At 48.3% G+C, this 13,873-nt stretch overlaps 2 protein-coding genes across 3 annotated transcripts in view; both read left to right on the forward strand.

Moving 5' to 3' along the window:
* Window positions 1-564: 564 nt before the first annotated feature.
* AGRP (agouti related neuropeptide) lies at window positions 565-1,388 on the forward strand. Of its 2 annotated transcripts, none has more exons than XM_069456628.1 (3): window positions 565-697; window positions 856-953; window positions 1,153-1,388. In XM_069456628.1, the coding sequence occupies exons 1-3, from the start codon at window positions 568-570 to the stop codon at window positions 1,333-1,335; spliced, it is 411 nt and encodes a 136-aa protein (XP_069312729.1). In that variant the 5' UTR covers window positions 565-567; the 3' UTR covers window positions 1,336-1,388. The 2 variants fall into 2 exon arrangements, with proteins under 2 accessions (XP_069312729.1, XP_069312730.1); XM_069456629.1 differs by having other exon boundaries at window positions 568-697; window positions 856-941; window positions 1,153-1,335.
* A 707-nt stretch (window positions 1,389-2,095) lies between these two features.
* ATP6V0D1 (ATPase H+ transporting V0 subunit d1) overlaps window positions 2,096-13,873 on the forward strand; it is a 38,679-nt gene continuing 26,901 nt past the window's right edge. Inside the window, exon 1 of the mRNA XM_069497787.1 lies at window positions 2,096-2,323. Within this exon, the coding sequence (XP_069353888.1) occupies window positions 2,194-2,323 (130 nt within the window). The 5' untranslated portion in view covers window positions 2,096-2,193. The remainder of the gene's footprint in view (window positions 2,324-13,873) is intronic.

Below are 13,873 nucleotides of genomic sequence, written 5' to 3' on the forward strand. Positions count from 1 at the left end.
TCTTCAATGCCCTTGACCCAACTTCCTGGAAGCAAAGGAAACAACATGCCAATAGGGTCTGAGTAAGCATCTCCGGGGCCACAAATTAGATTAAACTTCCAGGGCCGCCTGCCTTGTTATTACTAATGGCTTCAGCCTGGCCCACCTGCTAGGTCCCTGTCCTGTGGAAATTATGGGGCCCTGGGCACCCTATCTTGTTCCCAAACTTTAATTGGCTCCTGGGAGACCTCACCCAAAAGTAGAGATGGGCATCCCTCTTGTAGAGCAACAAAGGTGTTTAGGTTCCAGGCAGCGAGGCCTGAACTGTGTCCCCACCCTCCAGGGAGGACCCCTCATGCCCTTGCTGCAGGGAACAGTCACGTGTGGGCTCTTTATTAGACTCTGCTATATAAGCTAAGGGGACAGGGTGCCCAGGAATGCTCTAAGCAAGGATTCAGAAAACAGAGGTAAGTCCTCAGGTTAGGCAGGGAATCCTACTCTCTGGGGGGAGGCCTCTATCGGGGCATCTAGAGGATACTCTGAGGATGAGGTGGGACTAAGTGGTGGGTCTTCCTGCTGAGCCAGGCCATGCTGAAGGCAGTGCTGCTGAGCTGTGCCCTGCTGCTGGCATTGCCCGCCATACAGGGGGCCCAGATGGGCTTGGCCCCCCTGGAGGGCATCAGAAGGCCTGACCAGGCCCTGTTCCCAGAGCTCCCAGGTCAGTGTGGGCAGGGTGGGCTGGGTGGGGCCTGGATACCCTCTGGCCACAAACTGTCCCACCTGGTATAAGCCCTCCTTCCCCCTTCCCAATCCCAGACCTGTGAGGTGGGTGCTTTGTGCATGGGGGGAGTCCTGCCCTCACATCCTCTGCTCCAGGCCTGGGCCTGTGGGCCCAGCTGAAGAAGACAACCGCAGAACAAGCAGAAGAGGCTCTGCTGCAGGAGGCCGAGGCCGAAGCTGAGGCCCTGGCAGAGGTAACTTTTCAGGGAAAGGAGTAAGATGGCAGGGCTTGGGAGGGGGCTTCAAGTGCTATCCCCTCTCCCCAGCTCCGGAGCCCCTCACCAGGGGTGACGCTGCAGACCACCCCTTCTAATGCTCCATTGCCATCCTGCACAGATTGTGCAGGTGAATCTCTCGACCAGTGCCCACACTCCTGCTTCCCCATCCCTACAGGTGCTAGACCCGCAGGACCGCGAGCCCCGCTCCCCGCGTCGCTGCGTGAGGCTGCATGAGTCCTGTCTGGGACAGCAAGTACCTTGCTGTGACCCGTGCGCCACGTGCTACTGCCGCTTCTTCAACGCCTTCTGCTACTGCCGCAAGCTGGGTACCGCCATGAACCCCTGCAGCCGCACCTAGGTGGCCACTGTCGGGGTCGGGGAAGGGGGATGTGAATAAAGGATGGGACCAACCCCAAGGCTGTGGTTATTTCGAATGTGGCCGTCGAAGTGGGGGAGGGCTCACGGCAGGGGTAGCAGTGTCGTCAAGCCAAGAAACCATACACACCTCTAGGACCTGAGCTACCTCATCGTCTGAGGCACATACACCTGCGCTTTCAGAGCGCCAGGCTGAGGAGAGACGCACTCCAGACCTCGAGAGTCTGGCACAAGAAACGGGGGGAAGGCTGGGCGCAGCGTGGCATAGGGGCTGTAACCCCGGGCTAGCGAATAAGCATTAGGCTCCAGGGCCTGCTTGCGGCTACTTCCACGCGTGACCTTCGCAAAGTCCGCCCCTCACAAGACCGCAGTTCCTCTCTCGGGGGGGGGGGGGGGCTGATTCAGCAGTGTGGAATCTTTCCAACCAAGAGAAGCACCGCCCACTCCCATCTTTACCTCACAGACCCTGCAGCGTCGGGTCCATCAAACTCAGGAAAATACAAATAGGGCCCGATGGAATCTCTGCGGTCACGGGCGCCACCACGCGGCCGGCCTCAAACAGCCAGGTAGCTCTCTCGCCGGGGCGCAAGAGGCCCTCCTCCCTTCAGTGCGCAGGCGCCAGAGGGCCGTTTCCAGCCCACACCTGCGCAAACGCTTCGTCGCGAAACCACCCGGAAGCCAGGCGCCGCTCAGGGCCCCGCCCCGTTGCGGTCACGTGAGGCTGTTTCGCGTCACCTGACGAGCTTGACAGCTCGCTTTGGGCTCAGCGTCAGGTTATCGTGGAGCTGCGTTGCTTGCCGGCCGATCGGGGTTCTCCAGTCCCGCCGTCCCCGCCGCAGCCATGTCGTTCTTCCCGGAGCTTTACTTCAACGTGGACAATGGCTACTTGGAGGGACTGGTGCGAGGCCTGAAGGCCGGGGTGCTCAGCCAGGCAGACTACCTCAACCTGGTGCAGTGCGAGACGCTCGAGGGTGAGCTGCAGGGCCAGACTGAGGGGCCTTGAAAGGCCGGGTTGGAGGCCGGCCGTGGCCTGAGGGTTCTGAAGTCTGGGCCCGGAAGCCGGAAGCGGGGGTTCTTGAAGGGCCTGAGATGCCTCTCTGGGAATCCGAGGGCTGATGGCGGGCGCGCAGGGAGGGGATCTACCTGTCTGCGGCTCGGCACGGGCCCAAACGCAAACGAGGCTTTAAGAACCAGAGTTTTCTGGTAGGGCTGCCTCTTCTCCCGTTGTGCTCCCCATATACTTTGGAAGGAAGGAGTCTCTTAGGAGTGGTTGGCGGGTGCGAGCTGTGCCCATACCAGCCTCTTTATCCTGACGTAGCCAGAGAGCTGTCCCGTGGCAATGCTTAGAGAAGCTAAGCGGGAAAGTACCCCACCCCCTACACAGACACTAAGGCTTTTGGGATCATCTTCGCGTTGGGCTGCCGGGTGAGCCTTCCTGAAGGCAGTGTTTGGGAGAGCAAGGGTGACCCTGCAAGTCTGGAAGTTCATATACAAGTATTTAGCCAAAAAATCCTGCCACCTCAGCAAGCCGGGGGAGGGGGGGTGCCTGTTTGGATAGGGTTTCTTAGAAGAGTGGTGAAAAGCAAAGTTCCCCTTTCCTCTCAGCACACAAGTCCAAAGTAGGGTTGACTTCCTGAGGCACAACTGCAACAGATGCACTGAGTTAGAGATGTCCCTAATTCCAGTCTTTGCCTCCCCCACCTCAGGTGGTAGTGAAGGGCAGGGTGGCTAGGATGTGAGTTCCCATTCGTGACCCACAAGTAATGCCCTTGAGCAGACGTACTCATGGCCTCCTGATTGCTAGCTAGAGGAGGAAGATTGCCAGATGATTCACCCACTAGAGAAAATTTTCTCATCAAAAACTTCTTGAGGTTAAAAGTGAGCTCAAATCTGGGAGGCTGAGGCAGAAGGATTGCTTGAGCTCAGGAATTCAAGACCAGCCTGAGCACCAGTGAGACCCTGTCTCCACTGCAAATAGAAAAAATTAGCTGGGCATTGTAGCACCCACCTGTAGTCCCAGTTGCTCGAAAGGCTGAGACAGGAGGATGGCTTGAGCCCAGGAGTTTGAGGTTGCGGTGAGCTATGATGCCGCCACTGCACTCTACCCAGGGTGACAGAGTAAGACTCTGTCTCAAAAAAAAAAAAAAAAGTGAGCTCAAAGAAAAAAATCAGTTGTTTACCTTACAAACTAGACCAGTAAACTGAAAATAAATATCTTTAAAATATAAAACTTACTGAAGTTAAAATACAATAATTGTAGATTTTATGATTTTTAACATAAATTTGGGAGAAAAGTTGTTTACCTCCCTTATGTAAGTGGAGGTGGGGAAGAAGAGGAGAACACTTTAGGGTGCTGGGGTGTTGGAGCCTGCCAGCAACTTGACTGACCTCACCATAGGAAAAGGGGAGAGACAAAGGGAGGCTGCCCCGGGACAGGGCCTAGCACGCAGTTGGCACTTAATGTGAGTTTTATGGACTGACTGGGACCTGATGAAGATCTTTATTTGTTTAGATCTAAAAGTAGATACCATTGATCATTAGTTGGCATTTGGTTGGCTTGTTTCTCTTCTGACTTTCCTCCTGTTGCTCCCTACCCCCATGTAGAGCTTCTGGGGGCACAGGGTTCCCATCTTCCCAGAGGATCCTCCATCATCCTCCATAAACATGGTAGGCCAATCTTCCTACAATGCTGCTCAGCAAATGGCCCCATTACGGAACAACATCCAGACCTTTAGTGTGGCATTCAGGGATCCCTTGCTCTTTCACACATATTTCTCTCCCTCATGCAAGTCATCCCTCCAGCACTTGGTGCACATAATGTGGTCGACTTTGGAGTCAGGCAAACCTGGATTTGAATCCCACCCCTACCAATTACTGGATTACCTTAGACAAGTTATTTAATATCTGTGGGCCTTAGGTTTTTCATCTGGTATATTAACAGCACTTATCTCATGAAGGTTATGAGATATCAACAGGCTACTGTGTATAAAACACTGACCCAGCACCAAGGACAGAGTAAGCAGTAGGTAAATGTTAACTCTTGTTTTCAGTGTTATTTGCACCTGGTGTTCCCTCTGCTTCTTTCTCATCTTCATGAAGTACAGTGATTCCTGCCCTTCAAGGCCCAGCCCTAGTACCACCTCATCTGAGAAACTCTGTGCCCACGGTAGGCTAGAATATTGTCCCCTCCACTCAATCACAACTCCTGTGGCATTTGTTTGTGCTACTTTCCTAGAAGTTTCTTGACATAGAGTTTGGAATTCTTTTTCTTTTCCTTTTTCTTTTTTTTTTTTTTTTTTTTGAGACAGAGTCTCACTCTGCTGCCATGGCTAGAGTACAGTGGTGGCATCATAGCTCACTGGAACCTCAAACTCCTGGGCTTCAGTGATCCTCCTACCTCAGCCTCCCAAGTAGCTGGGACTACAGCTGTGTGCCACCACAACCAGCTAATTTTTCTATTTTTTGTAGAGATGGGGTCTCGCTGTTGCTTAGGCTGGTCTCAAATTCCTGAGCTTGAGTGATCTTCTTGCCTTGGCCTCCCAGAATGCTAGGATTGCATGCATGAGCCACTGCACCCGGCCGAGTTTAGGATTCTTGGAACCTTGTATGCTGGAGATGCCCGGGACTTTCAAGGGCTGGGGATAACCAGCAGCAGGAAGGAGTGACGAGAAACCCCATTTGTCCTCTACAGAGAGGCCTTCTATGCTTCCAGAGGTGACACCAGAGGCCTAGTCTCCAGGCTGCCATTGCTGGGTATTTTTGCCTCCCCATCTCCAGGGGAAGGGGAGTGGGGTGGGAATGGGAGACCAAGGATGCCTTTAGTCTCTAGATCTGTAGGTTATCCTGAGGTGATGAGATTTCCAAGGAATATATTTCACATGTTGGACAGTTCCCAGAAGGCACAGGGTGTCTGGTAAGAGGGTGTTTATTTGTTCTGTAAGGTAGGACGAGTATAGCCCCTCCACTGTACCCTAGCCTTCCTCCCTGGGGTCCATTCCTGCAGGGCATCCACTACTGACCCCTCTCTTCTTCTAGAACTCAGTCACTTAGGACCCCTGAAGCCCGTGCATCCTCCATTGTCCATCTTGCCCAATTGCCCTTTCTCAGGAGAAGAAGAAAGAACCCACAGAGATTGTCCCCCTTTGGTCAACTGAGGGGTTAGAGCTGGGTGGTCACCAAAACTCTTTCCAGCTTTGAGTTTATATAGATGTGTTGAGAACCTTTTGGGAGCTGGGTCCTGTGCTAGGGGCTTGTAGGGAAGAGGAGGTGTGTCAGAGATGTATGAAGAGAAATCAGAAAGTATTGCTGTGAATGTTTTCATTCATCCACTATCCTTACGGAGCATCATTTTATGCCAGATACTGCTATAGGAGCTGAGATACTTTGACCCTCGTAGTCTGGGGGTGGAGGTTGGTGGGACAGGGAAAAAGATTAAGAGATCGTGTGGTATAGTGGTTACAAATGTGAGCTTGCTACTTCATGGCTCTGTGGCCATGAGTAAGGTATGTAACCTTTCATTTCTGAGTGTCAGCATCTGTAAAATGGTGGTAACAATAGCACCTACCTCATGGGGTGGTTATGATGGCCAAGCAAGATAATCCACGTAAAATGCTTAGATCTAACTTGGCACATGGCGAGTGCCAAGTGTATTAGCTATTATTATTGTTACAATTAAGTAAACAAAATACATATATAATCACATATTAAGGGTGATACCTGTGAAAGGGACAGAGGAGAGCATGATTGGTGAAGGCCCTGTTGAGGAAGGGATATTTCAGCTGAGCTGGGAAGAATGAGAAGGAGCCAGCCATGCAGAGAGCTAGAAGGAAGAACATTTCAGACAGACCAGCACGCAAAGGCAGAAATAGCTGGGCCAATCAGAGGAACCAAAAGGAGCCCCAAGTAGCAAAATGTGGGGAACAAGAGTACAAATCTGGGAACCCAGACCTTTCGTTTAAAAAAAATATATATCAGGCTGAGCCCAGGGAGGAAGCCCCTGGCTCCTTAGCACTGGGGATTGGGGCAGAGGTAGTGAAGGTAAGGAATACCGTCTTCCACAGAGGCCTGCCGAATCTGGGGTTGTTGGATGTGACTAGGGGAATGTATTTCAGGCCATGAGGGCCATATGTAATGCTGCTTCCGTATGAGTGTTGCTCATTCAAGAAACACCTCCTGGAGGCTTACTAGGCCCAGCCTACTGGGCCTCGTAGGAGAGCCAGGCAGGTATTTCAGGTATTACCACAGTTCTGAATCTGTACTCTTAGCTCTTACCCTGGGATCAGTCTAAAAGCATTGCTATTAATTTGTCCCAGTGCGTGCTGGGAATTCAGATGTGAGTCAGGCTACAGCCCCACCCTCCAGAATTTCCTCTTCCTCTTTTCTCTTTAAAACTGTGTATTATGGATATCGTCAACCATATACAAATTAGAAAGAATAGTATAATGAACCCATAAGTAATAATCACCTAATTACAACAATTATCAATTCTTGTTGATACAATAATTAACAATCTTGTTTTAATAATAGCTACTTATCTCCCTACTTCCAAATTATTTAGAAGTAAATCCCAGGCAGCATATCATTTCAGTTGTAAATATTTCAGCATCTCTGAGAAAGGTCATGATTATTTTTTTAAAAAATAACCATAATACTATTATTTCTCTTTTTTTAACTTTTTTTTTTTTTTTTTTTTTGAGACAGAGTCTCACTCTGTTGCCCAGGCTAGAGTGAGTGCCGTGGCGTCTGCCTAGCTCACAGCAACCTCAAACTCCTGAGCTCAAGTGATCCTACTGCCTCAGCCTCCCGAGTAGCTGGGACTACAGGCATGCACCACCATGCCCGGCTAATTTTTTCTATATATATTTTTAGCTGTCCATATAATTTCTTTCTATTTTTAGTAGAGATGGGGTCTCGCTCTTGCTCAGGCTGGTCTCGAACTCCTGAGCTCAAACGATCCGCCCACCTCGGCCTCCCAGAGTGTTAGGATTACAGGCGTGAGCCACCTCGCCCGGCCTATTTCTCTTTTTTTAAAAAAAACCCAGTAATTTGTTAATGTAATCAAATATCCATTTAGTGTTCAAGTTTCTCTGATTGTCTCAAATTTTTAAAATATGATTTGTTTTAATCAGGATCCAAATATATTTCATTTCAAATATGTATGCATTTCAACTGGTTGATACTCTCTGAAGTATTTTAATATACAGATTCTCTGTCTCTGTTTTTCTTTTTAGTTTAGTTATTGAAGTTGGATCACTTGCTTTATAGATTTTCCATCCATCTCAATTTTACTGATTCCATCCCTGCCATATAGTTTAACATGTTCTTCTGTCCCTTGTTTTCCTTGTAAATTAGTAATTAGATCTAGGGCTTGACTAGATTCTGGTTCGATTTCTTTTTTTTTAATTTTTAAAACTTAATAAGTGATGTTCATACTTCCACTGGGAGGCATATAGTACCTCGTTGTTTCTCTTTTTGTGATATAAGGAATCATTGACATTTATTTTTTTTTATTTTTTTTTATTTTTTTGAGACAGAGTCTCGCTCTGTTGCCCGGGCTAGAGTGAGTGCCGTGGCGTCAGCCTAGCTCACAGCAACCTCAAACTCCTGGGCTTAAGCGATCCTACTGCCTCAGCCTCCCGAGTAGCTGGGACTACAGGCATGCGCCACCATGCCCGGCTAATTTTTTGTATATATATATTTTAGTTGTCCATATAATTTCTTTCTATTTTTAGTAGAGACGGGGTCTCACTCTTGCTCAGGCTGGTCTTGAACTCCTGACCTCGAGCGATCCACCCGCCTTGGCCTCCCAGAGTGCTAGGATTACAGGCGTGAGCCACCGTGCCCGGCCCATTGACATTTATTGACTAGAACCATTATTTCATTAGGGGTTGTAAAATGGTGATATTCTAATTCTGTGTTTCCTTATGCGATTATACCTGGAAACTTTCAGAAATCAACTACTTGGTTCCCCTGAGATACACTCTGTATAGGACAAGTTAGGATAAATGGTTGATTCTTTCCAATATTTATCAGCTTTCAAAGTAATGAGTTCATTCTCCAACATCTTCCAAAGATGACTAATGAGGTTTGTTGTGTGTTTAGTATCGTAACACACTATTGTTCTAGGTTTTTCCCATGGATAGTTTAGCTCTTCTCTTACTCAGAAACTTGGAAAATACAGAAAAGCAAATGGCTTTCTGGGTTACGCAGCAGCATCTCAGCTGATGAGTACCAGAATGCTAGTTTCCTAATTTGGAATGGGGGCTATACCTGACACTTGGACCAATCAGAACATCTCCTTCCTGTTGTTAGGAATATAATTAACACTCAAGAACAGGAGTCCTGTGATCTTCTCAACTTCCAGGTGATCTAGATGGTCCTGAGGATTGTTTTTCTCAGCCAGTGGGTTAGATACTTGGGAGCCATGGTTGAACATTCATGTGTGATGTGCTGGCTGTCTTCCAGAACAGTTTTATCCCTCTCTGCCCTGATTCGTTTGTCTTTGGTTCATTACAACATCTCCTTGTACATTTCAACATTATTTCACAAGAGATAGCCTCATGTGGGAAGAAAAAAGAGAGACTTCAGGCTGGGCTTGGCCAGTCACTAGTCAACACATCACATGAAACTGCAAGTGCAAATGTCTTCCAGGAGTGGCAGGTCATTCAGTACAGACTGACTGTGATGTGGATAGCAGTGTGGCTGGAAAGTTAAGGAGAGATTAGCTCGTGAAGGATTGCAAAAGCCATAGGAAGGGCTCTGTCTTGAGTGCAGGGGATGGGACAATAAAACTGTTAGGCTTGTACTTTAGAGGGTACCTGCAGTTTGAAAGTGGTTTGGAGATAGGAGCTACATTGGAGTTGGGAAGAACAGTTTACAGGTTCTTATAGTAATCCAAGCCAGAGATGATGGCAGCCTGTCTTCAGGCATTGGCTGGGAGTATTGTAGGGGGCGTTTAGGAGAGGAATTGATAGCATTTGAGGGTTGGATAAGAAGACTGAGGAAGAATGAAGAGTCAAGGCTGATGTCCTCAGCTCTGGCTTAGGTGGCAGAGTGAAATGATGGTGACAGGTAGGAAAAGGAAGAGGTTGCAGCAGGAGTGAGAAGATGAGATTGAGGGATCTGTGAGCCATCTGAGTGGAGATATGGAAGCTATTTTTGGTGCTCAGATGTGAGGTCTGAGCTTGGGGAATTGAAGAAGCAGTGTGACCAAGGTCCCCAAGAGAGAACATAGAATCAGAAGAGTGGGCTGGGCACATCGGCTCACGCCTGTAATCCTAGCACTTTGGGAGGCCGAGGTGCGAGGATTGTCTGAGGCCAGGAGTTTGATGTGGGTAACATAGTGAGACCCTGTCTCTATAAAAAATGGGAAAATTAGCTGGGTGTGGTGGTACGCACCTGTAGTCTCAGCTACTTGGGGGGCTGAGGCAGGAGGATCTCTTGAGCCTGGGAGTTTGAGGCTGCAGTTAACTATGATCATGCCACTTCACTCCAGCCTGGGTTACAAAGTGAGACTCTGTCTCTGAAAAAGAAGAAGAAAAAGAAAAAAAAAAAAAATCAGCCAGGCCAAAGAGGTGGGAAGAGCACCCCAGGGAGATGGAATGACATTAGTAGTCTCAGAAACATGAAACTGCATAGATTATCAGAGGAGCCTCAGGAACAGGTATGGAGTAGAGCGTGTGTCAAAGATGTGAAGAGGCTAAGTCTGGACAGGTGCATTGGGTTGGTGCATGGAAGGTCATGGGTGCCTTGGAAGGATATGCAGCCCAGGAGGGATGAGGGTTATGGTAAAAACAAATTAAAAAAAATATTCTTAGGTTAGGTCAAGGTCAGTGTATGGGAAATGTCTTGTTTAAGAGTTCCTGTTGATGGTCTTGCTTGGAAATATTATGTATGTTCCATTTTATTTGTCAAAGGAAACCATACTGAATTGGTGAAATTAGATGACCACAGCTTGGATAGCAAGATGAGCTTAACCCCAATCCTAAATTCTTGAGTCAGATGTGATCCAAAGGAAGAGGTTACATGGTCCACAATTTAGTGACCAGTAGCAAGAGAAAGGAGCTCAGGGGGCATAGGGAGGAAGATGTGGAGAAGATGATAACCCAAGGAGAGTTTGCACTGTGGACGGAAGACATTGAGTCTCTGAGTTGTGATGGCCTGGGCCCCACACCTGCCTGAGGTTTTTCTCTCAGTGTTTCAGGATCCATGCTGTCCCAGCTGCCCTGGGCAGTAAGAGACCCGGCTAGTCAATGATCGGTGAGCTGGCATAGATCATTGGTGGTGACTATGGCTGCCTGCTGCCTTAATTGCTCTTCTCCAGCTTGCTGCTGCTGCTGCTGCTGCTGCCCAAGTGGGTGAGGCCCACAGAGCGGGCAGGGTCAGAGGCTAGGGATAGGCAGGAGGGGAGTTGGCAACCTTGCCACCATGAGCCAGCTTGGACCTGATCCCTCAGTGGATGAAGGAGGGCATTGTGGAGGGTGGGAGTATGATGCAATTAGAAACTTGAATGGTGAATGAATACAAAATTACAGCTAGTGAATCTAAATTCAGCTGATTAAAGGAGAAAAAAATTACAGCTAGATTGGAGGAATAAGTTCTAATGTTCTATATGGTAGCGTGACTGTAGTTAACAATAATTCATTGTGTATTTTCAAACAGAAGAGAGGATTTTTGAACGTTCCCAACACAAAGAAATAAATGTTTGAGGTGATGGATATGCTTATTACCCTGAATTTGTTCATTGCACATTGTATACATGTATCCAAATATCACTTTGTACCCTATAACTATGTATAATTATTACATATCAATGATTTAAAAAAAAAACAAAACTTGCCCTGAGGCTCTGGAGGATGGATTCAGGAGGAGCCAGGTGAGAGAGCATGGGCTGACCCAGGGCAGCAGTGGAATGAGGGAGGATGAAGGACTGGGTCAGAGATCAGCTTAGAGGATGAAAGCCACAAGATTGGCCAGTTTTTATTAGATATGGAAGGAGAGGGGTTAGAAGTCAGGCTGCTGGCTTCGTAAAAGTGACTGGGTGGTTGCTGGTGCTGTTTCTGAGATGGGGACCAGCAGAGGAGGAGAAGTTTTGGGGCATGGATGGGGTGGTGGGCGAGGAGGTATTCTGTCTCAGATGTGTGCGGGAGGGGTCCAGCAGGCAGGTAGCCATGTGGGGAAGTGGCATTAAAGATACCAATCTGGGAGTCATCAGCACGCTGGCTGGCAGCAGTTAGGCCCATGCCAGGCCATCTGTTGGCTTGCTGCCAGGGCAACCCTGCCTTAGAAGCATAGCCCTGCCCATGGGTCCTGCCAGGAGTCTAGAGAGCAGCCTTAACTGCAGGCCAAGTGGATACAAGTGTGGCCTAATGGGAACACCTGGCAGGGAGCCTAATTTGGCAAGTGGAATAGGGATTTCCCTCCAGATCTCTGCCGTGTCTTTTCCTGCATGACTGTGGGGCATGGAGGTTTTTTGTATTCTTTTTAACTAAATGTAAATTTTTTAATTCCAAAAATAAAGTTGGTAGAGGGATGACTTAGTGTAGACTCTTTGGGGGACAAGTTTTCACCCCTTTGTCAAAACATTGCTGGTGTATATACTGTGTGACCCTGCACCCCAATTTATAGGATTGTCTCCCATAGATTAGTATAGGGTAGCATGTACAGAGGTGTTCACGTCAGCCTTGTTGGTAACAGCAAACTATTAGAACTAATGGAATATCCACCGATTTGGTTTGGTTAAATAAACCATGGTCTATTCTTGCAATGGAATATTACTAGCAAGTGCTCAAAGGCATGAAGTTCCATAAGGGCCGATTTAGAAATATATTGTTAGGTGAAAAGTTGCAAAGCATTGCAAATAACATAATCCCATTTTAATAGAATACCAGATGCCATGCACACAGACAAGTGTTTGGAAGCATAGGCACCAAGTGACAACCTCTGGGGAGAGGAATTGGAGAGGCTGGGAGTGGGAAGTATTTCAATGTTTATTTTATATACTCTTCCATTGTTTGATTGTGTTGCAATGAACAAATACTTTATAATTTAAAATATTTGATAAAGATTTAAAATAAGGAAAATTAGAATATATAGGTAAACAAAGAGAATGTACCCACACCCAGCAGCCTTCTAAGTTGAGACCTACACTGGTGAGTCTGGGGCATTCGTGGGCCAAATTTTGGTTCACAGTATTGTAGTGCTGGTCTGGGAACCCCCAGACCAGGGGGAACCCCCATCAGGCCCCTTCTCTCTAAACCTGAAGACTCTTAAGTCCAGGGGGTGCTTGAGGGTTCAGGCACAGGGCTCCCGGGCAGGACCTTCCATCTAGCCATTTTTCTCTTTCCTTTGCCTCTTCCTCCCCACCCCAACTCCTGCTTTCCCTTCACTGATTACATCTTGCACTGTATATAATTTAGCTTGATTTTATCTGGGAAGCTGTTTATGGTCAAGTCAGTAACAGTCCCCACGGGAACAAATAACCCCCGTTTCACAAGCCCTGCCCCGGGAGGTCATGTCAGAACTTGCTCTGGTGGGTGATAACATAATTTTCCTTGAACTTACTCAGTGATCTCTTGGGCCTGGTTTCTGAGGTGGAGCCGGTGCCTGAACCCATGCTAGAGGCCTTCTGAGGCAAATGTCAGCCATTCAGGATCCTTGAAGAAGGCTTTCTGGATCACCAGGGTTTCTGGATGGCAGAGAGATAAACACCTCAACACCTTATTTTAAACATTTTGCATAAAACCCTTCTGAAATATATTAGTCTGCTTTCTTAAGTGGCACACACTGAACATAGCAGAGTCTCTCCTGCACTGGGGATGTTAGACTTGAAATGAGATGGAACAGAACCTCTGTCCCTAAGGGCCCGGGTCTGCCTCCAATGGTTTTGCTCCTGGCGCCCTGTCAGGCAACCCATTCACCCTTCCCACTGTGATCAGGGTCCCTGCTACAGCACCCCGGGCCCCCTTTCTAACCTGTAGCTGCTGTTGTGCCTTGGGCTCAGCAGCCAGACGCACTCCAGCTTGTTAGGAGGGTCTGCACCGAGAAAGAACAGGCGCAAGGACGTAATGTGATGGTCTGTCGTGTAAGTCATCTGCACCTGCTCAGCATCAAGACCCTAGGGCCTCTCTGGGTTGCTAGGACCTGTCTTGAGTTCTGTTTGGGGCCAGGCATCAAGCAGACCATGGCTCCCTTTCTGGCCAGCTGTGTGACATGGAGCATGTGTTTGCCCACCTGCATAATGAAGCAGAAAGCACTGACTGCAGTTTGTGAGGATTTGACAGCACAGTCCTAGCCAGAGTGGATGCTCAATAGATATTTGCATGATCGGATGAGTGATAACTCTTTAGGGTACTGCCCTTTGTGGTATGCGGGGGTGGGAAGCTGAGGCCCCCGTCCTTGATGGAGGGGTGCACCGTGTCACAGGTTGTCCTGTTTCTGATTTATTAAGCACTTGCTTTTATTAGGTACACACAGGCAAAAGTGTTGAGAGTTGGATAAAGGGAATTGGAGACTTGGGAGGG

Source organism: Eulemur rufifrons, chromosome 23 (genome assembly GCF_041146395.1).
Source record: "Eulemur rufifrons isolate Redbay chromosome 23, OSU_ERuf_1, whole genome shotgun sequence".
NCBI lineage: Eukaryota > Metazoa > Chordata > Mammalia > Primates > Lemuridae > Eulemur > Eulemur rufifrons.

Excerpts from the sequence above, each read along its gene's own strand:
- AGRP (XM_069456628.1), top strand. The coding sequence starts at position 568 with ATGCTGAAGGCAGTGCTGCTGAGCTGTGCCCTGCTGCTGGCATTGCCC. Across the intron at positions 698-855 it reads CCTGTTCCCAGAGCTCCCAG|GCCTGGGCCTGTGGGCCCAG; the intron begins GTCAGTGTGGGC and ends CCTCTGCTCCAG. Across the intron at positions 954-1,152 it reads AAGCTGAGGCCCTGGCAGAG|GTGCTAGACCCGCAGGACCG; the intron begins GTAACTTTTCAG and ends CCATCCCTACAG.